At 41.3% G+C, this 22,211-nt stretch overlaps 1 protein-coding gene across 3 annotated transcripts in view; it reads left to right on the top strand.

Annotated features, from left to right (window-relative positions):
* Positions 1-11,605, top strand: part of crebbpb (CREB binding lysine acetyltransferase b) — a 90,123-nt gene extending 78,518 nt beyond the window's left edge. For 2 of the 3 annotated variants that reach the window (XM_079828582.1, XM_079828580.1), the window contains 13 exons: positions 160-248; positions 2,187-2,267; positions 2,397-2,453; positions 5,529-5,606; positions 5,696-5,763; positions 5,846-5,996; positions 6,102-6,248; positions 6,335-6,448; positions 6,646-6,811; positions 6,934-7,101; positions 7,198-7,359; positions 7,463-7,744; positions 8,328-11,605. In XM_079828582.1, coding sequence (XP_079684708.1) covers positions 160-248; positions 2,187-2,267; positions 2,397-2,453; positions 5,529-5,606; positions 5,696-5,763; positions 5,846-5,996; positions 6,102-6,248; positions 6,335-6,448; positions 6,646-6,811; positions 6,934-7,101; positions 7,198-7,359; positions 7,463-7,744; positions 8,328-10,580 — 3,816 coding nt within the window. In that variant the 3' untranslated portion in view covers positions 10,581-11,605. Of the gene's footprint in view, positions 1-159; positions 249-2,186; positions 2,301-2,396; positions 2,454-5,528; positions 5,607-5,695; positions 5,764-5,845; positions 5,997-6,101; positions 6,249-6,334; positions 6,449-6,645; positions 6,812-6,933; positions 7,102-7,197; positions 7,360-7,462; positions 7,745-8,327 lie in introns of all 3 variants that reach the window. The other variant, XM_079828581.1, reaches the window with a different exon arrangement.
* The last annotated feature ends 10,606 nt before the right edge of the window (positions 11,606-22,211 follow it).

Here is a 22,211-nt window from a genome sequence, read left to right as displayed (position 1 = left end):
ATGATTTAACAATACAGCATTTAATCATCGTTGTAAATGTTTGTTTCAACGTTTTTTAAATAAAACAGCTGTAAAACATCTGTAACATCACTTCATGCATGAATAATGCTAGAATAGCAGTGGTTGAACTTCACAGAATATCTTTTTCTGTCTCCACAGTACGAGTTTTCACCTCAGACGCTTTGCTGCTATGGCAAACAGCTCTGCACCATCTCCAGAGACGGCACATATTATAGCTACCAAAACAGGTAACCAATGGTGTGAGAAATGAGGTGTAGTTGAATGAGTTTCCAAACGGGAGTGTGATGCACTGAGATCAGGCTTGTGGTGTTTAGTGCTCAGTTGTCTCCATGTAGTTTGCACCTTATAAACAGAGTCATAAAAGCAAGTTCAAAGGTTAAGCGTCTTGCTGAATTGCGCAGTGATAATACTTTGATCAGTCGTTGATGGATTTAAATCTGTCTGTTTACAGGCCTATGCCCGGTTGCATAGAGCACCTTAAGTTTTTCCCTCAAGTATGATACTTAAGGGCCGATTTCCCCTTACCTAAGAGAATAACTTAAGGGTGTTGCATATAATCTCTTAAACGGTTCTCTTAGGTAAGGGAAACATTTAAGTGTTTCACGACAGCGATCCTGGATTAACGTTATAAAAGTCTTGTTGCCATAGATACGCAAAACACTAACACTAATGCTGCGTTCACACCAAACGTGAATAAAGCGTCAAATTCGCGTTTAGTTTGACGCTTGAACTTTGAATGCATTTGCACGTCCAAAGCGAGATGGACACGCGTATAAAGCAAGCGTTTGAAGCGAAATTGATGCGCGTCCTTTTGCGCTTTTCATAGTGGTTGTGCGCGGCCGCAAAATCGAAAAATACTACTGTTATTGTGTCACGAAATGTCGTTTTAAGAGTTGTTCAGTCGAGAATGTAGTTTAAAGCTCAAATCTGTGGTTTATTTATAAAGATAGTGCCTATTTAAAAATGTTGTGAGATCCCGGCGATCACAGGGAGCTCGCGCTCATGTAACCCGCCTGGAACAGCCTCACCTCGGCTAGTCCTCCTAACTTTTGCCGCTGGTAAAAGAGAAATGTTTAAATTCACAATCTATAGCTTCGGTTCTATTATATGAAACATATAAGTTAAAAGACTTAATGACTTGTTATAATGTCAAACGACGACTTTAATTATGTGAGTTTTTCTTAATCTCATTCAGAAATGTACGCATGACTGCAAGTGTTCAGTGTCACAGTGGTTGCGATGTGTGACGGTCAAATCGGTATTCTTGCAGCAATTTTTCATCGCTAAGATGGTCCAAAGGGTTCTCCCTATCCCTAAAAATTCTTCTTGGCACATAATGATCTTCAGCTGGTTCCATAAATTCAGCCATGTCGTCTTATTTTTGTCCGCGTTACTCTTAAGGTTACGATTTCCAAACCTTAAGTTATACTTGGGGAAATGACCGTTAAGGGGTTTTATGCAACACTTAACGCTTTTTAAGGGATTACTTAAGTGAAAAAACAGCATTTAAGGGGAATTCTAAGGTTTTATGACGTTTCACTTAAAGAAACCCTTTAGTAACACTTAAAGGTTTTTTCTGCAACACCCTTTGGTTTAAGGGAAACATAAGGGCGAACTTCAGGGAAAATTACACTTAAGGTGCTTTATGCAACCGGCTGCAACACCCTTAGGTTTAAGGGAAACATAAGGGCAAACTTAAGGGAAAATTACACTTAAGGTGCTTTATGCAACCGGGCACTAGATCTTTGCTTACCAGCCCATTAGTATTTGTGTAAATCCTGAAAATGTTGTCAATTGTCATAATATTAAGAAATAGAATGCCTGAAAATGCTCTAGTGCATCACTTTTCCATGTTTCTCATCTCCATCACATTGTCTTGTAGCACTTTTGTGCTTATAACTTATTCTTAAGACCTGTGGTCAGTCATGTAGCTACTCTCTAGTGCATGAAAAGACATGCCATCCTGTCGCTATCCATCATGTTTTGATTTAACATTCATTTGTGAGTTGAATGCTAACCTGTGGTCTGCCTCGGCATGTCTTATGTGTGTCATATCTCTGCACGACCCCACGTTCTGCGCTCTTGTGCTGCTCTCCGTGTGCCGGTTTGCCTGTGCTCTTGTGTGCTGGCTCCAGTTCACCCAAATATGGCCTTGTTGCCGACAGGTATCACTTCTGCGAGAAGTGCTTCAACGAGATCCAGGGCGACAGTGTCACCCTGGGAGACGACCCAGCGCAGCCGCAGACGTATGTATCTTCTGTCGCCCAGAAAGCTTTGAGGTTTTGCTTCTATTAAATCGCACAATTACTCCTAAAGAATGAGCTGTACATGAATAAAGATGCGATGTAGAATGTGTCCTGTTCGTCTCTCTGCAGTATGATATCAAAGGAGCAGTTCGAGAAGAAGAAAAATGACATGTTGGACCCTGAGCCGTAAGTCATTTTAATGCTTTTAATGTGTTGTTTTAGACTATGCATCTTTATTGCAACAATATGTATTCTAATGCATATGACTAATGTATACAAATAAAGTGTGATAAGTGAACCAGAAGCACAATCAACTATGATTCATCTTACTTTGATCATATTGCAATATTGCATTAAAATATAAAATAACTTGAGTGAGTGCCACTTCCTGAAATAAAAGTTATTTATCAACAATGTTGAAGAAATGACATTTTTGCTCAATGCATTTGCACATTTAATTAAAAAAATGCATTATGTAGTGAGTGGTATGATAGGTATGTTTAATTCTCAAGTCACATGAAATACATCGATGGTGGTTGAGGAGTAAGTAGAAGTAATAATGAACAATACTTCTACAGAATTTCTTGTTAATCTCAACATTTACTAATACGTTTTTTAATATCTATCTGTTAACATTAGTTAACAATGAACTAATATGAACATGCACCCCGCCTCTGGATATAAGATGTTTTACTACATTGGGTAAAATCACGTTTAAGGGCGCATTTACTTGCCCAGGCTTATGGTTGAGCTAGCAGTTGATTGTACCTTGTGTTACTGTTGTCTTGTTTTTTAATAATTTTTTGGTTTGGTCTTTAATGTTTTTGTATTTTGTTATGTATGCTGTTGGAATAGTGTTTTAATGGAAAGCACTTTGGCCAACTTGTTTTTAAATGTGCTATAAAAATAAAATAACTAACATTTGGTTAGTTTATTTTACAGTGTCCTTGTTACATATGTTACATGTACTTACTAGGGCTGTAACGATTCCTCGAATAAATTTGAGTAATCGATTTAAAAAAATCCTTGATTGCAATTAAACCGTGTCGAGTAACCTGCAAAATACCAGAAGTGGCGCATTCCACGGATGAGAATCCATGAACCGCATTATTAGGCCATTTTCTAAGGCTGCACGATATATTAAAACCGTTTAAAGCCATACGATAGCATGGTGCTGTTGTGAATTTACAAAGCCTGTGATTCAATGAAATAAATATATGCCCTGCGGCTGCAGGTTTAATATTTATTTACATTCGTGTCAGTTATATGTTATGCTCCACATGAACTGTTATCATTCACTTTCGTGTAGCGCGCCTCAAACTACATCTCTGAATATGCTGTGAGTTTGGGTTGCTTATAACGTTCGTCTGGGAAATGCAATTTTATCATATTTGTAATGTAAATCATTTATAAACCTACGCCAACACAGGAGAATACATCATTTTATGTTTATATGTTATGTTTAAATAGAAACTGTTCATCGTAATTTCAAAATAAAAGTCTAAACGCTCACTCCGAGTTTGCATGTCTTGGTTGTCCACATATTCTTGTTCAAGAAATTACAACAGCTGTAGTATTTCTATTGTAAAGAAGTTGGCAAATATTAAATATCAAAAGTGAACATTTGAATTAAATGACGTTTGGCCAATATTGAAAAAGGATTTGATCTGCTGTAAAGTGAAACAACAATCACCAGACCGTTTGCGCTAGGGGTGTAACGATACACCAATGCCACGGCTCGGTTCACATCGCGGTTTTGGAGCCACGGTTCGGTTCTGTTTGCTGTGGGTCAGGGTTCATAGCAGCGAACCAGCAATAATAACACTATCCACTTTTAATCTAATAATAATAACAACAACAATAATTTAACTTATTAACTTTATACACTGGCTCAGCTTCACGTTTTGTTTAGAGCAGTTAGCAAGCCTGAGTAAACTAAAATGAAATAAATGCCTCCACTGTAGACTAGTCTAGACTAGTTAAAAAACAAAACAAAAGCTAATTTATTCAACAAAAATTAATGACCACACACAAGTAATGTCCCACTTTAGCCTACTTAAACGTATAAATTGTATGAATATGACTAATACTGATGAATGAATAAACCTACAAGTTAAAGCTTTTAAATAGCAGTTTTTGTAACACAATATAGTAGCCACCAAAATAATTTATTATTTATTTACAAAATAAAGTGAAAATAAAGTGGCATTTTGGGGTTATGGAAACAACAGTTACCATGGCAAATACACAATACCAACATGGGCTGTTAATGAATCATATGACTTATGCACTTATCATATGCACTTAGTTAGTGTTTATTTAGTAAATAATATTATTATAATATTTAGTAAAAAGTACAGCTCTTGTTAGTTGTTAAAAGTGTACTAAATACTATTTAATCAAATATCAAGGAAGAAAAAATTGTGGCATACGGTGAAGTGAGAGCTGGGCTGGGGCAGCAGGAGGTGCGGCACGTTCGGTTCGACATGAGAGGATTGCAGTTTCGAACCGTGGGTGGTGTATCACGGTTTCTTGTTTCGGTTTGAATATCGTTACAACCCTAGTTTGCACCCTCTGTAGGCATTTGTTATAATGCATAATGTACATAATATGATTCTATAAACCATAAGATTATTGGCTTTTAAAACTTTATTTGAACCAAATATTATTGCCTCATTGTTATATGTATTTTGAAGTCATTTTAATGGCTATTGTTTGCTTGGGTCCACGAAAAATATCTGATTAATTGTCAGAATAATCGATAGATTACTCGATTACCAGAATAATCGTTAGTGACAGCCCTAGTACTTACCATAGTAAATTATGCATAGTTACATGCAACTAACCCTAATCCTACCCTAACCCTATAGTAAGAACATGTTATTTAATATTACTCATTACTTAAGTGTATAATTACACTGTAACAATGACACCTTAAAATAAAGTGTTACCATTTTTTAAGGTGGCTGTGTTAGTGTATTTTTACATGTAAGTACTGAGTAATACAAATTATAGGGTTAGGGTATGGTTTAGGTTGGTTGCATGTAATTAAGCACAATTTATAGTAATTACTATTGTAACTACATGTAACATGCGTAACAGACACTGTAAAATAACATTAACAGAGATTAATAAATGCTGTATAAGTTCATTGCTCATTGGTACATCATTAACTAATATTAACACATTGGATCTTTATTCTAAAATGTTACACATCACGCTTGTCAAAAATGTTTTTTAACACCTTCCTCTGTCTAACAGCTTTGTTGAATGTAAAGACTGTGGTCGGAAGATGCATCAAATCTGCGCACTGCATTATGACGTCATCTGGCCATCAGGGTGAGCATCTTACCCGCCAGTTCTCCTGAAGTTTAGCATGTCATGACGTGATCGCTACAGCTGCTGTTTGTCTCTCCCTCCTGTAACAGTTTCATCTGTGACAACTGCCTGAAGAAGTCAGGAAAATCGAGAAAGGAAAACAAGTTCTCTGCTAAAAGTGAGTGCCTTTGAAGTATGTGCCTGCTTGCCTCTCGGTCACTGTTTATTGCAGAGTGAAGGAACTGTGTATTTCTGATCAGGGTTACAAACCACGCGGTTGGGATCGTACATCGAGGATCGAGTGAATAAGTACTTGAAAAGGCAGAATCACCCAGAGGCCGGAGAGGTGTTTGTGCGGGTGGTCGCCAGCTCTGATAAGAACGTGGAGGTCAAACCTGGGATGAAATCCAGGTAACGTCACGGATAATGAATACGAATCCAGCATTTGACTGTCAAAAAATGTAGCGGGTGGTTCAATCAAACAAATTTTTCACGTTTCGCATCATTTTTCTGCAGGTTTGTTGACTCGGGAGAGATGTCAGAAACCTTTCCCTACAGAACCAAAGCACTTTTTGCATTTGAGGAGATTGATGGAGTGGATGTGTGTTTCTTTGGCATGCACGTCCAGGAATATGGATCTGAATGTCCCTTTCCTAACACCAGGTATAATGCGAATACTGGTCTGTCGAAGAAAATAATGCATCGTCTTAACACAGGCACTGATCGTCTTGTTTTTCTCCTTTTTCCAGACGGGTATACATATCATATCTTGACAGTATTCACTTCTTCAAGCCTCGGTTGCTTAGAACTGCAGTTTACCATGAAATCCTCATTGGCTATTTGGAGTATGTTAAGAAACTTGGGTAAGTTGTACCACCTTGATTAAGTTAAACATGCATCTTTGAAGATATGTGTAATGGGTTTTGGTGTTACAATATATGCTTTCTCCATGACAAATCCACTCTAAATAAGCCATTCGTAAGCTTTTGTCCAACAAAAAGCAGATTTTTTTTCACTTGACCATTTTATGCCCTAATGAATTTGATTTTCCCACCTACAGATACGTGACTGGTCATATCTGGGCCTGCCCACCTAGTGAAGGGGATGACTACATCTTCCACTGTCACCCTCCTGATCAAAAGATTCCCAAGCCTAAAAGACTCCAGGAGTGGTACCGCAAAATGCTGGACAAAGCGTTTGCAGAAAGAATCCTTCAGGACTATAAGGTATGCTGATGGCCTGAATTTGTATTTGAATGGATTTGCGCTCTGTTAGTTTTCATTCATAATGGGTTAACATCGTACCGTCACAGATAGGACTCACAAAATGTCTCATTTGTGTTATGCAGGACATATTTAAGCAGGCCACAGAGGACCGTCTTACAAGTGCCAATGAGCTGCCCTATTTCGAAGGTGATTTTTGGCCCAATGTCCTGGAGGAAAGCATCAAAGAGCTGGAACAGGAGGAGGAGGAAAGGAAGAAGGAGGAGAATACAGCCTCCACTGAGACAACAGAGGTTAGTCAGAGTGCCAAATGGTGTGAAATGAGTATTTAGTGTAGTCTGTTACCATTTTTAAAATAAAAAATAAAAAAATGTCTTGCATTTCCGCAGGGAACCCCAGCTGACAGCAAGAACGCCAAAAAGAAGAACAATAAAAAGACCAACAAAAACAAGAGCAGCGTGAGCCGCGCCAACAAAAAGAAGCCTGGGATGCCGAATGTAGCTAATGATCTATCCCAGAAGCTATATGCAACAATGGAGAAGCACAAAGAGGTTGGACTAGACTCATTGAGTCCTTTTTTTTTTTTTTACTTGAATACCCTTATTTTCACTCAAAAGTGCTGACCAGATCTCCTCTTACTTCGTAAAAATCCAGGTCTTCTTCGTGATTCACCTCCAAGCTGGTCCAGCGGTCAACACCCTGCCACCGATCATGGACCCTGACCCGCTGTTGGCCTGCGATCTGATGGACGGCCGTGATGCCTTCCTGACACTGGCCCGGGACAAGCACTGGGAGTTCAGTTCCCTGCGCCGCTGCAAATGGAGCAGTATGTGCATGCTGGTGGAGCTACACAATCAGGGCCAAGACCGATTTGTGTACACCTGCAACGAGTGCAAGCACCACGTAGAGACCCGCTGGCATTGCACCGTTTGCGAGGTCAGTCTTTTCTTTGTGGCTTTGACAGATCAGTTGGGTTACTGTTGCCATTTTTTGCTACTCGGGTCGTTTTTAAAAACTAGACTTGCAAGGAGCGAACCTTGCTGTAGGATAGGGTAGGCAAGTTCGGTGCTAGAGAGCCGCTGTCCTGCAGAGTTTGACTCAAACCCTGAAAAACCCTCACCTGCCTGTAGCTTTAGTAATCCTGAAGACACTGATGAGCTTGTCCAGGTGTGTTTGATTAGGGTTGGAGCTAAACTCTGCAGGACAACGGCTCTCTAGGACTGAACTTGCCTACCCCTGCTCTAGAACAACTACATTTACATTAAATTAATTTTATCCAAAGCGACTTACATTGCATTCAAGGTACACATTTAAAATTTTGTCAGTTCTTGCTTTCCCTGGGAATCGAACCCATGACCTTGGCATTGCTAGCGCCATGCTCTATTGTTTGAGCTACAGGAAAGCTATAACTATAAATATGACGCCCAATATACCGGCTTCAGCCGTGCAGCATTAAATGGATATTATATACTGTGATTATCCAGAAAACAATATCAATTCTTCTTCTGATTTCTTTCAGGACTTTGATCTATGCATTAACTGCTACAACTCCAAGGGCCACGAGCACCATATGGTGAAGTGGGGTTTGGGCCTAGACGACGACAGCAACAACCAGGGCGGCGAGGCCAACAAGAGCCCGCAGGAGAGTCGACGCCTCAGCATCCAGCGCTGCATTCAGTCGCTGGTGCATGCCTGCCAGTGCCGCAACGCCAACTGTTCTCTTCCATCTTGTCAGAAGATGAAGAGAGTGGTGCAGCATACCAAGGGCTGCAAGCGCAAGACCAACGGTGGCTGCCCTGTTTGCAAGCAACTCATCGCATTGTGCTGCTACCACGCCAAGCACTGCCAGGAGAACAAGTGCCCCGTGCCCTTCTGTCTCAATATCAAGCACAAGCTGCGACAGCAGCAGATTCAGCAGCGACTGCAGCAGGCGCAGATGATGCGGCGGCGTATGGCACTCATGCAGGGCAGAGGAATGCCTCCGAGTCTGCCCTCCCCAACTACCTCAGGAGGTCCGGGGACGCCCAACTCTCAGCAGCTGCAGCAGCCTAACACACCCCAGGCCTCGCAGTCTTTACCCAACCAGCCCCAACAGACGCATCAGAATGTGGCCGCAATGGTGCAAGCCTTCCCTAGCCAACCTACAACACCAGGGCCCCAGGGTAAACCAGGGCCGCAGTCCTCGCCTCTGCCCCAGCAGCAGTCTCCCCTGCCCATGCCTCCTCAACAACAGCCGCAGCCCTCTCCACAGCAGCAGCAGGCTTTGAAGGTTGCGCAACAAATAGAGATGATGACCAAAGTGAAGCAGCAGCAGCAGCAACAACAACAGCAGCAGCAGCAACAACAACAACAGCAGCAGCAACAACAACAACAACAGCAAGAGTATAGAATGAATATGAACGGCATGCCAATGAACCAACCTCGCATGATGTCTCCCATGCAGATGATGGGCCCTCGAGGTCCTCAGATGGTTCAGAACATGCAGCCTGGCCAGTGGCCACCTGGGATGCAAGGGTCCATGCAGAATCCGCAGGCACCTCCAACGCAGCAAGTGCCCCAGCAGCAAATGGCCATGCCTCCACAGCAGTCTCAGGTGGCGCAGACGCCCCAACAGGCGCAGATGATACAGCGCGCCCTGATGCAGCATCAACAGCAGCAGCAGCAGCAGCCGCGGCAAATGCAGGCTGTCATGCCTCCCCAGCAGGTGCAGCCACAGGCCCCCCAGCAACAAAGCATACAGCAGAGAGGCGTGACCAGCAGCATTGCTCCAGGCGCGCTGCAGGACCTGCTGCGCACGTTAAAATCGCCAAGTTCCCCTCAGCAGCAACAGCAGGTCCTCAACATCCTCAAGTCGAACCCGCACCTCATGGCCGCATTCATCAAACAGCGGACGGCTAAATACCAAGCCAGCCAACCGCAGCAGCAGAACCCGCAGGCTATGCTCGCAGGTCAGCCGGGAATGCAGAACATGGCTGCGATGCAAACCGGCCCCGTGCAGAGACCCGTCATGCCCCCTCAGCAGCCGCAGCCCGCCCCAACCCAGGCCATGGCTGCCCTCAGTTCCCAGGGACAAATGATGAACGCTGCACACAACGGAAACCAGCAGCTGTTCCGCCGGCAACTGATGCGTCAGATGCAGCAGCAACAGGGCGCAATCCCTCCAGGACAAGGGAGATTCCCGCAGCCTCAAAGCGCAGCCAGCTACTCGCAAATCCGCATGCAGCAGCAGATGGCCATGCAGGGCGGCGCAGGGCCCATGGGTCAAATGGCACCCATGGCTCAGATGGGCCAGCCTGGCATGAGTATGGACGCCCAGCAGAACATGCTGCAACAGCGCATGCTACAGCAGCAGCAACAGCAGCAGTTGCTGAAGCAGCAAATGGGCTCGCCGGCCCAGGCCGCTTCCATGAGTCCCCAACCCCACATGCTTGCAGGACAGCCGCAGGGAGCTCACCTGCCCGGACAGGCCATGGCCAACGCACTGGGCAACCAAGTGAGGTCGCCTGCCCCCGTGCAATCGCCCCGTCCCCCCTCCCAACAGCCGCCACATTCCAGCCCGTCCCCTCGCATGCAGCCCCAGCCCTCGCCCCTACACCCTAGCCTAGCGGGGGCCATGCAGGGCTCCATGGACCAGGCTCACCTGTGCACACCTGAACAGAGTGCAATGCTTCCGCAGTTGAACACGCCAAACCGTGGAGGGCTAAACAACGACTTGAGTATGGTCGGGGACACCACGGGTGACACGCTAGAGAAGTTCGTGGAGGGATTGTAGCATTAAGAGACGTTCGTCAAGGAGAGAGGCGTGTTTTGTACGCGGGAAGTGAAAGACGACAGACTGTAATAGGTTTACACAACCAATGGACTGCTTTTTCTTCCTTATTGGAGGGATTGAAATTACTGTTTAAAGAGCAGAATCACAAAGGTTTTTTCTTTTGTTCGTTTCTAGGAGGGGTTTGTCGGACCGGCCGAAATTCAGCCCTGGTCCCTAAGGAGTTACATTTTTAATTGTTTTGTTTTTTTTTGTTGTTTTTGGGGAGGGGGTTGTTTTGAGCTTATGGACTTTTTAAATGGAATTTTCTCAAGGCAAAATATTTGATTTTATTATTGAAGACTTTCATTTTGTATGTTTGCAAACTGAATTTTTTTTGTTTTTGTTGTGAGTGTGTGTGCGTGTTTAGGGACTGTAAGATAATTGGTGTGGAATTAGGATCAGGATCAATCCTCATTCCTGTCTGATACGTATTCACATTTACCAGGTTTGGAAAAGGACGCGCCGCCTTTTTCTCTCCAAACTGTGGAGTTTGTACAGAGGACCTGTATTCATTTGTACAGAAAGGAGCTTGGCTACTGCACACACACACACACACGTACACACAAACACGAACACGCGAGCAAATGGTGAAAAGTTGCTCTTATTTTTCAAGGTGCCCAAATGCGTTTATTTATTGGCCTGGATTCAGTAGTTGTCTCTTTAAGATGTAGGAAGATGTTCCTGTTTTCTCGTTTGATCTCTGAAACATCGATGATGTCCCCTCCGCCTCGCGTATGAGGCCGGAGCTTCGTCTGACTGCTGATTTGTTCAAAGAGTTCTTCAGTCAACCTCTTGTTTTTTTTTCTCCTCATGAAACTTGAATTGAAGGTGAACGATTCTTTAATGTAAATCATGCAGCTTGATGACATTCTGTAAATAAAAAGGAAAAAAGATTGAGATCGCTGTATAAACTGGTTAAGATCTTGTTTCGTACTTATATACCATATTGTTAAATAAACTGTGTGCAACAGACACAATGCTTCTGATGACTTGTGTTCTCGGACATCTCTTTTTCGGCTGTTCGTTTGCCTGAATACTTACATTTTGCATCCGACTGTCAGCTTTCACCATACAGCCAGTAGTTTACAGTTCTTTAGAAGGGCCATTTAGGATTTATGGATGTGTTTATGATTTAATTTGTCTGATTCGCTTTAAGGAAGAGGTGAATGTGCCAGTTAAATTTGCCAAATTGTACCATTAAATTTGAAATGCAATTCACCGTTTAATTGTAACAAATGTGCTGTAAAACAACAGTTGTACTTGAGCACGGATGGCAGTCTGTGCTCCACTGCGCCTCCTGGTGTCTGAAGGATGCCGTTGCGCTTCAGAGCCCTTGTTCTGCAATTCACCATTTTTGTGCGCACTGGATTTTTCACTTCACGGGGTGGATGTGATCACATTTTGAAAAAGATGCATAAAAAACGATTACTGTACCAATTACTCTCTCTAAAAATTATTCTAAATCCAACCTCGATCAGTTGAACAATACGGGGTTGTGTATATTTTTAATTCTTTAAAATAAATCTAAAATGCATTATTTTTGAGCTGGCCAACATATTAAAATGGAGAGTTACATAAAAAAAAACAAATTTTTTGCGTTAAACACGAGATATAATGATGAATAAAATTCTTTGTTATATATAGAATTGTTCTGTAGTCTACAGTATTAATTGCAGTTACATCAGCTGTAACTGTACCTACATTACTTAAACAGAAAAAGTAAGAGTAACCCCTTACTTTTTCAAAGGAAAAACTTAACATTATGACGACCAGCTTCCTAATATTGTGTTGGTCCCCCTTTTGCTGTCAAAACAGCCCTGACTCCTGTAAGTTGCGAGGTGGAGCCTCCATGGATCGGACTTGTTTGTTCTTCAGCACATCCCACAGATGCTCGATTGGAGGGCCACTGTCCTGCAAAGTTTAGCTCCAACCCCAATTAAACACACCTGAACCAGCTAATCAAGGTCTTACTAGGCATTCTAGAAACGTCTAGGCAGGTGTGTTGAGGCAAGCTGGAGCTAAACTCTGCAGGACAGTGGCCCTCCAGGACCGTGTTCGGACACCCCTGCCATAGTGCATCCTGGTGCCATGTGTTCCCCAGGTAAGAGACGCACCCGGCCATTCACATGATGTAAAAGAAAACGTGATTCATCAGACCAGGCCACCTTCTTCCATTGCTCTGTGGTCCAGTTCTGATGCTCACGGGCCACTCTTGGTGCTTGGACTGGGGTCAGCATGGGCTCCCTGACTGGTCCCCATACACAACAAACTGAGATGCTCTGTGTATTCTGACACCTTTCTATCAGAACCAGCATTAACTTCTTGAGCAGTTTGAGCTCCAGTAGCTCGTCTGTTTGATCGGACCACACGGGCCAGCCTTCGCTCCCCACGTGCATCAATGAGCCTTGGCCGCCCATGACCCTTTCGCTGGTTCTCCACTGTTCTTCCTTGGAGCACTTTTGATAGACACTGACCACTGCAGACCGGGAACATCCCACAAGAGCTGCAGTTTTGGAGATGCTCTGATTCCAGTTCCAAACAAATACTGCTTCCGCCTCAAAAACTAAATACGTTTGTCACTCCTTTACTCAGTGCTGCTGAATCTGAATAATTATGGGAATGTCAATCACGTGTTTCATAAATAAGTTGTTAAATTCTGTGGTACACCAACAGCTGTCTGAGATGAGAGAGACAATCACAGAAACTAAAGGTATGTCTTCACTTATACACAAATGTTAAATTTTTTCTTGTGGAAGCTACATTGATGGTTCAGAGACTGGGCTGTTTAAAGTCCTCGTGAAATCAAAATTGACCATATTTACTTAGTTAGCGCAAATTGCTAGTTTTGTGGTGAACAATCCATCCGTGCAAGTCAATCCGCATCAAAAAATTATTTGGCTTCGTAATCTTTAATCAGAATCTGAAAATGCTCCTCCCCTCTACATTGGTAGGCCTTTTTTGATGACGTCTGTTTGACGGCTTGGGCTTCGACACCGACATGCCATCATTAAACACGCCCATCCAACTGACAGTCTGCTGCCCGCGAGCTAATAAACAGAGATGGCGAGGAGGTGCGTTTTCTGAATGAAACGCCTACGTTTCTATATTCAATCAGGTCACAGGGAGGAAAAAACAAACCACGCCCTCTGTTCTGCTCATTTAGTATTCCGTTTCTCTCGGAAATACGTCAAATCCCTGAAATAAAGTCGGTTGCAACTTCCGGTTCACTGGGACTTTAAATGTAGCAGCTTAAATGTCCAAAAAACAAAATCATGCTTTAGTAAATCATAATCATGACAAAGAATTGACATCAAAGTCACAATTGACGAAATGTCACGATTATGTTATGGAAGCTTGTTTCACGCCACAAAATAAAAAAGTTAAGGTGAGTTTACATCTCACAAGTCTGACCTTTTCTCAGAATTGCGACTTTATATCGCGCAATATTGACTTTATAACTCGCAGTTACTAACTAATGCAATTCTGAGGGAAAAAAGTCGCAATTATCTTTTAAAATGTTTCATTCTGTCACGGAAACAAGCTTCCATATCATGTCTAAAATCATGATATATTTAATTCAAATCATGTAAAAGTAGCAGTTCTTTGCAATATGTGTAAATAGTAATAAGATGCTATTTAAAGGCCTACTTTATTTTGAGAGATACACTATTTGCACCTCAGTATTGTTGTACATTAACAGGATGCAATAACATGGAGTGTAAATTATTATATTTATTAAAATCATTAAATGGATGCCGCCTTAATGGGACAATAAAAGCCATCCCTACACCTACCCCTACCTAATAAATTTTTATTGAAAGTAAAAGCCTTTCCGATTTAATTTGTGATGGGAAAAGATAAGATCTAGCTCTGCAAAAGGTGGATTCGAATCCGGGTCGATCGCATCAAAACCAAGATCCTTAAACCTTACGCTTTACTGACTGCACCATTGAAGACGTTGAAATGTTTGCATTTTTTTTTTTGTGTCTAGTTTGTCCCAACCAGGAATTGTTAGGTAGAGCTAGTGTGAATAGCACTTGCCAACAAGGCACGCTATTTGCACTTGGTGTGAATAGACACTTTGGTTTCTTTTTATTGCGATACTGTCATCATTTAAGTTAAAGGGGTGATGAATTGAGAAATCAACTTTCCCTTGAGCCTTTGATATATAAAAGTTAATCGTGATATAATAATATCCTGCAAGTTTCAGAGCTGAAAGCTTCCTTGTTAGTCAAAGAAAAGCTTTTATCGACACCAGGCCCAGCAAACGAGAGATCTCAGAATATGCCAACCCTTGACATGTGGTGAAACGCCGCCTCAACAGATAAATATATACGCCTGATTCTGTAGCCCCGCCCACCGACTCGTGGAGCCAAACGGATCGGCAATAAAAATGCAGAAGATAGCAAGATATTGCGCTGTGCCTGGTTGTGGACGAACACAGTCGCTGCATAAGCTTCCTTTGGGTTCTAATATTAGGAAATGTGTGGTTGAACTTTATTTTTAATGATGTTCCAGCTCACGTGGGAAAGACATTGCACGTATGTTCATTTAACCACAGATTCATTTGTAAACAAGACACAGGTCGAGACTGGATTTGCAGACATATTGAGATTAAAACACATGCTTGCCTTCTATATTGGATCTGACATGAACGGTGCAACACACTTATGTGAGTAAAACATGTTTTTTTCATAGACAGTAAAAGAAATGGACACAGCGACTCCATAAGCTTTGACGGGGAAAAGTGAAGTAAATTAGAAGCACTCACTTCCTGATGGCTGATGTACTGCGCAGCCTCAGAATGAGCTTGACGACGTAGATGTGACGTGAGCAACCAGTCTGAAAGTTGCAAATCTTCTAGTAGTTGTGCAAAGTGAAATCTGAATCACGTTGTTGAAAAGCTTTTGGCTCTCTATGGGCTTCTCCCCATGCTTCTCCGTTGACTTTATCGGACTTTATGCCTCCACGTCCCCCCGATTGCCTCATAGACAGCAAAAGATTGCCTGCGAGCTTCTCCTTGGGTCTATACGGTAATTTCTCTTCTATTACAAGGTAATGGAGCCTTTTATACATTGTCGTGTTTCTTTAGAAATAAACAATGGACAAATGGAGTCTTTAAACTCTAAAGGTGTGTGTGTGTGTGTGTGTGTGTGTGTGTGTGTGTGTGTGTGTGTGTGTGTGTGTGTGTGTGTGTGTGTGTGTGTGTGTGTGTGTGTGTGTTAGTGATGTGCGGTTCGCTAATATATATCCACCGATCGGGCGGGCCAAGTAATAAAAAATAACATTCATATTAATTGCTGGTGGATGAGAGAGAAATCAATGTGTTTGTTTGATAAAGATATTTTGCAAACCCTGTGGGCGAATCATTTCGGTTGCCGTTTCTCCACATTGGAAGTTTTCAAAACAATTCCTCACGTGCACTCACAGGGTCGCTGAAACTCATTATTATGCAAAACTGTTATCCAATCAGCAGTGGGCGTTTGCTTCCAAGTCTTCAGTGTGACACGCCAATAAAAACAGAGCGTTCCAGGAGAGAGGCTCACAACCAGGGCAGAAAATAGCCTATTACTTATTCATTATGATGTTTTTGAATGTAAAAACCACGCAAATGTCATAAGTTGACCTCACACAAGTTGAACAATTTTTTAAAAAGCCAGTTCATGACCCCTTTAAAAAATATGGCATACCAAGTCATTGATGTCAAAAGTCTATATTGACAAGTTATAATTTGTCATATTGCCTTTTTATTTAAGGTTATGTTTACACGACAACAATATACAAAAAACGGAAAAAAAGAAGAAAAAAAAATAAGTTTTTCGTGTAGAGACGACAATGCTGTCATAACTTTTCCATTCACACAGACCCACAAGATCAACTTAAAGCGCTGTATTATTCATGCCAGGCCAGTAGATGGCGATGTCACTTTGTGAAGAAACCTATAGACTGAACACAAAGCAGCAATCTCCCGCAGTTTCTCTCGAAGCCAATACAGAAGTGACTTAAACTACAGGTCATTGACTGGCCACTAGGGACAGGCTACAGAAGGGAGCAGAATCTCATTGAGCCCCATGTTAAAACGCCCAACTTCACAGCAGAAAAACGCATGTTTACAGTCTGGTACAAATTGTGCTTTTGGTCTATACGGCTAATTTTGCCCTTCATGACGACTGTGAGGGGGGTGATTTTTTTTATAACTCACATTACATTTCTGCATAATTAAGGGAGTGGCCACTTTGAGTGACAGGTGGATTGCCGTTTGTCTGCTGTCTGTTAGTCATCACTTCTCCTAAGCTCCGCCCACATCCCGCCTCTTTGCCCATTTTCTGTTATCCGGCCAGCTCGTCCCTACTTTACGCTTCAAAACTGCTCTTCAGAATGGGTGACGTCACGGACACTACGTCCATATTTTTTACAGTCTAAACTGAACGCGTGAAACTTTACACTGACACGAAACAGTATTGTTATCAAAAACTTCCACTGGGAAACCAGTTTTCAAAAGTTTGCATTTTCAGGCCCCCAAAACGCTGCTGTTGTGTAAATGAATAACCAAAACGCTTTTTTTCTCTCCATTTGTAATTGAAAATATAATTGCTACTTTTTTTATCTTAATTATGACTTTGGATGTCACAATTTTGACCATTTAGTACATAATTGTGCATTACTATCTCATTATGTTCTTTTTGTCATAATTCTGATTTACCAAAGCATGATTTTTTTTATTTCTTATATAGAGAAAATGGCCTTTCATATTCATTTCTAATGTCACTTTGGTCTAAAATAGATCTGCCAAAAGGGTGAAATTGTCCCATGTCTCTTTACAGCTGCGAAAAGCTAAAAAACAATGCTTTAGGTATCACTACTCCAGTCATCTGAATTTTTCGGAGTAGGCTAACTCCTGTGTTTCCGTGACCTCGTGCTCGTGATGTGGTCTGACGCGGAGTGATACAAACAATGAATAACAAACCCAATCACTGTTGGCGCTTAACTAATTAGATTTAAGATGCGAGATGTTCAGCAATTGTCTGCTTTATAAAATGTTACCTACGTTTTAAACGCACAAACCGCGGTGATACCGACAGGTTTTCTTCGTCTCATCGCTTATGTTTGTAATGATAACCATCAGTTTTAACTATAGGTACGTCATCCTGAGCAGAACGTGTTGTAGCGTTCCAATTTCTTAGAACGTAAACTTTAAGTAGGGTTGCCAACTCTCACGCATTTGGCGTGAGACACACGTTTTCAGGCTCTGTCTCACTCTCTCACTCTGCCCAACTTAGGGTGCGTTCACACTTGTAGTTCGGTTCGTTTGGTTAATTTAGTCCGGACCAAAAAACTAAAATAAAACATATAGTCTTGGTCCGCTTTGCGTTCACACTGGCATTTTTAACAGCGAACCTAAAGTTACCGAACCAAAGGCGGTGGAGCTTGCTTACCAAACATTCAAAACAATGCTGTGTGCTGGATTAAACGCCATCCTTTTATGCGTGTACATATGGTTTTATTTTTACCAGCTGAGAACTCACAAAGAACTCATAAAATTTTCAAAACATTCAAAACAGCAGCAGGATTTCCTCCGTTGTGTGCAGAAACGAAGATCTGCTGCAAATATTGATGAGGCACTTTACCTCCTCGTTGCTCCATGTTTGCCCTCTACTCATTTTGGATACACCGATCTTTCCACGTCGTCAAATCAGCTGACTTGTAGCGTCGCATCTTGTGACATCACGTCCTGTTTTTGTTTCGTTTACATGTCTTTGGTCCGTGTTGCGTTCATATATCAATCGAACCGCACCAGAGTCCGTTTGGAAGCGGACGAGACCAATCTTTTTAGCGCCCTCGGTCCGCTTGTTTGGTGCTCACCAGGGTTCGGATGGCAGCGTTCACATATGAACCGCACTAATCGAGCAATCGCACCAGGGTTCATGACTCAAGTGTGAACGCACCCTTAATCTCACGCCAAATTGACAAACCTGCTTTTGATATTTAACACTCGCGGCGGCGCGCGCGGTCACATGGTTCATGGAGCGCTCAATACTTCTAGCGCTGTGTCAATGCGTTTGAATGGCTTAAGCGGATAGACAACAGCTTCACTATACAGGTGTTTCCAGCAAGTTTTGGTAAACAGTACAGCATAGTGTGCATTGATTATTACGTCAACCATATTTACAGGATCGTTTTATTATGGCGAGTGATGGAGCTGCAACATTAATTTGTATGTTTTTTTTTGTATTTAGCCCTCAGGTATTCCTTGCTAATTGGTCACACTCATACTCATTGGTGGTCAAATGTGACCATACACCTTAACTATTTTTCAATTAAATAAATGTTCTAGATTTTAGTTCAATAATATTTATTGAATATTTTGAGAAGACCTTTTGGTACAAAATACTATTTGTGCAATAATTATTGTCAATTAATGACCACTTAAAATATTTTTCTTCTAATATTTGTATTATTTATATTACAATTAGTGTAGTAATTAAGGTTAAAATAGAGAATTCCAATTCAAAGAGACAAATTAATCATTTCGTGGCTAGAAAAATAATAATTTATCATTTGTAATGCCATGGTTTACCCACTATGCACTCATCTAAAGGATTATTAGGAACACCTGTTCAATTTCTTATTAATGCAATTATCTAATCAACCAATCACATGGCAGTTGCTTCAGTGCATTTAGGGGTGTGGTCCTGGTCAAGACATCAGATCTCCTGAACTCCAAACTGAATGTCAGAATGGGAAAGAAAGGTGATTTTAGCCATTTTGAGCGTGACATGGTTGTTGGTGCCAGACGGGCCGGTCTGAGTATTTCACAATCTGCTCAGTTACTGGGATTTTCACGCACAACCATTTCTAGGGTTTACAAAGAATGGTGTGAAAAGGGAAAAACATCCAGTATGCGGCAGTCCTGTGGGCGAAAATGCCTTGTTGATGCTAGAGGTCAGAGGAGAATGGGCCGACTGATTCAAGCTGATAGAAGAGCAACTTTGACTGAAATAACCACTCGTTACAACCGAGGTATGCAGCAAAGCATTTGTGAAGCCACAACACGCACAACCTTGAGGCGGATGAGCTACAACAGCAGAAGACCCCACCGGGTACCACTCATCTCCACTACAAATAGGAAAAAGAGGCTACAATTTGCACAAGCTCACCAAAATTGGACAGTTGAAGAAAAATGTTGCCTGGTCTGATGAGTCTCAATTTCTGTTGAGACATTCAGATGGTAGAGTCAGAATTTGGCGTAAACAGAATGAGAACATGGATCCATCATGCCTTGTTACCACTGTGCAGGCTGGTGGTGGTGGTGTAATGGTGTGGGGGATGTTTTTTTTGGCACACTTTAGGCCCCTTAGTGCCAATTGGGCATCGTTTAAATGCCATGGCCTACCTGAGCATTGTTTCTGACCATGTCCCTCCCTTTATGACCACCATGTCCCCATCCTCTGATGGCTACTTCCAGCAGGATAATGCACCATGTCACAAAGCTCGAATCATTTCAAACTGGTTTCTTGAACATGACAATGAGTTCACTGGACTAAAATGGCCCCCACAGTCACCAGATCACCAGATGCCCTGGATGTGCATCCCACAAATCTCCATCAACTGCAAGATGCTATCCTATCAATATGGGCCAACATTTCTAAAGAATGCTTTCAGCACCTTGTTGAATTTAATGCTACGTAGAATTAAGGCAGTTCTGAAGGCGAAAGGGGGTCAAACACAGTATTAGTATGGTGTTCCTAATAATCCTTTAGGTGAGTGTAGGTGCCTGTATGGCTCTTTTAATAAATATCTAATCTAGCTGCTCAAAAAAGTATTGCAGATCATAACTGCTTACTTATTTTTAGGTTTTGCATTTTAATAAATATTTAGACATGATCAAACACTAGATGACTTTAAATGTGAAATTTTAAAACGTAGTAACTTGCCTTGCATCCTAATATTTTTAATGATACTTATATTAAGCACACACAAGTGAATATTAATGAATGCGAGCACAATGCACATATAATAAAACTAAACATTTCATATTTGACAGCTGCTGCTTTAAGTCAGAAATGTTAAACAAATGACAAAAATATTCACTCAAATTAATAAATTTTTTATTTGAAATAGGCCTATGCAATGTCATTGTTAATATTTCTTGTTTGTTAATTATATTATAAAAGTAATAAATGTGTGCAAATTGTAAATTAATAATTCCATGTATTGCTCTAAGTAAATAAAAAAGCTCAACTTTTTTCAGCCTGTATTGGGCATAAGATAAGTAATGAATGTGTGCATATTGTGAATTAATTGAATAAATTTAGTTACCTAGCTTTCCTGTTAGACTGCAGTAAATTAACATGTTTACAAAAATGATTCATAAAACATATAAATATCAGTTAAACATATGTTTACTTTCTTCACTGACAAAAATAGAAAAACTTTATCAGTCATATCTTCCCACTGACATGGTTTTAAAGCTATTGTTATCTATTTTTTTTTAGCGTTCAGAACATCTTAAAATGCACATATGTAGATCATAGAAATCAAAATTTTCTCGAGGGGCCAAGCCCCCATAACCTTACATTTTGGAGTGATTATAAACCTGCTCACATTGTATGATTAAGGGAAGTACAATATGGTCATGCAGAATAAGTCATTCGTATTTGCTTTATAAGTATAAGTAATAATAAACAGCCAATATCCTAATATGCTTACTAATAAGCAACTAGTTAATAGTGAGAATCGGACCCAAACTAAAGTTTTTTTTTTCTTTCCATACCCTCACTGGGGGCTGAGCCCCCCTAAAATGAAAATCCTATCGCCAAGAAACGTTTAAAATAGTGCTAAGGCAAACTTATTTTTCCTTTATGTACAGTAGGCTATATGAATTAATACTGAATCAAGATCGATATTTGCGCCAATCCCCCAACCCCCTCAAAAAAATCTCACTCAAACCTGAACTTAACAGTTGGCAGCCCTGCGTAAACATGAGCAACATTGAGGGCAGTCGCGTCGCAAAAAGCTGCTTTTAAAGCCTTTGAGACGCCGTTTGGAGCTGTTAAACATTTAAAACGCGTCTGGAGACCTAGCGTTCTTCATATTTCCTCAGTTGCTTCTCACAGGTTTTAAACGCGAGAACGCCTTCCGTCGGAACGGTTCTAGCACGTAATATTACAAGGAAAAGCCTTTTTATATCTAATCCATGTAAACAGTGGTTTATAAAAGCAATCGGTTAAGTTGTGACATGCTCCATTTAAAGCTGAAACAGAATTTTGTTCAATATTTAAGTATTATACATGCAGTATTTACGAGCTCAAATTAATTGAACGATTGCATGGAATATTAATGCCACAGGGGCATTTAAAAAGTGATGGCACTGTGTTTAAAAGCGTCCTAAAATGCACTTTTATATACTGTGATGTTAAATACTCGTGGGTTAAATACAGCCTGTTATATATATAATGATATTTTTTCTCAAATCTGCATGATCTACTGTACATGCGTGACTAAACTGGCCGATCCCAGGCAGTCATAGATCCCAGTACACGATCATCACTGCGCCTCCTGGCGTCTGAATGATGCAACTGCAGAGCCCTT

The sequence above is a fragment of the Gobio gobio genome, assembly GCF_949357685.1.
Source record: "Gobio gobio genome assembly, chromosome: 1".
NCBI classification, from domain to species: Eukaryota; Metazoa; Chordata; class Actinopteri; order Cypriniformes; family Gobionidae; genus Gobio; species Gobio gobio.
Note: the sequence above shows the minus strand (reverse complement) of the source record. Positions and strands in the feature narration are given on the sequence as shown.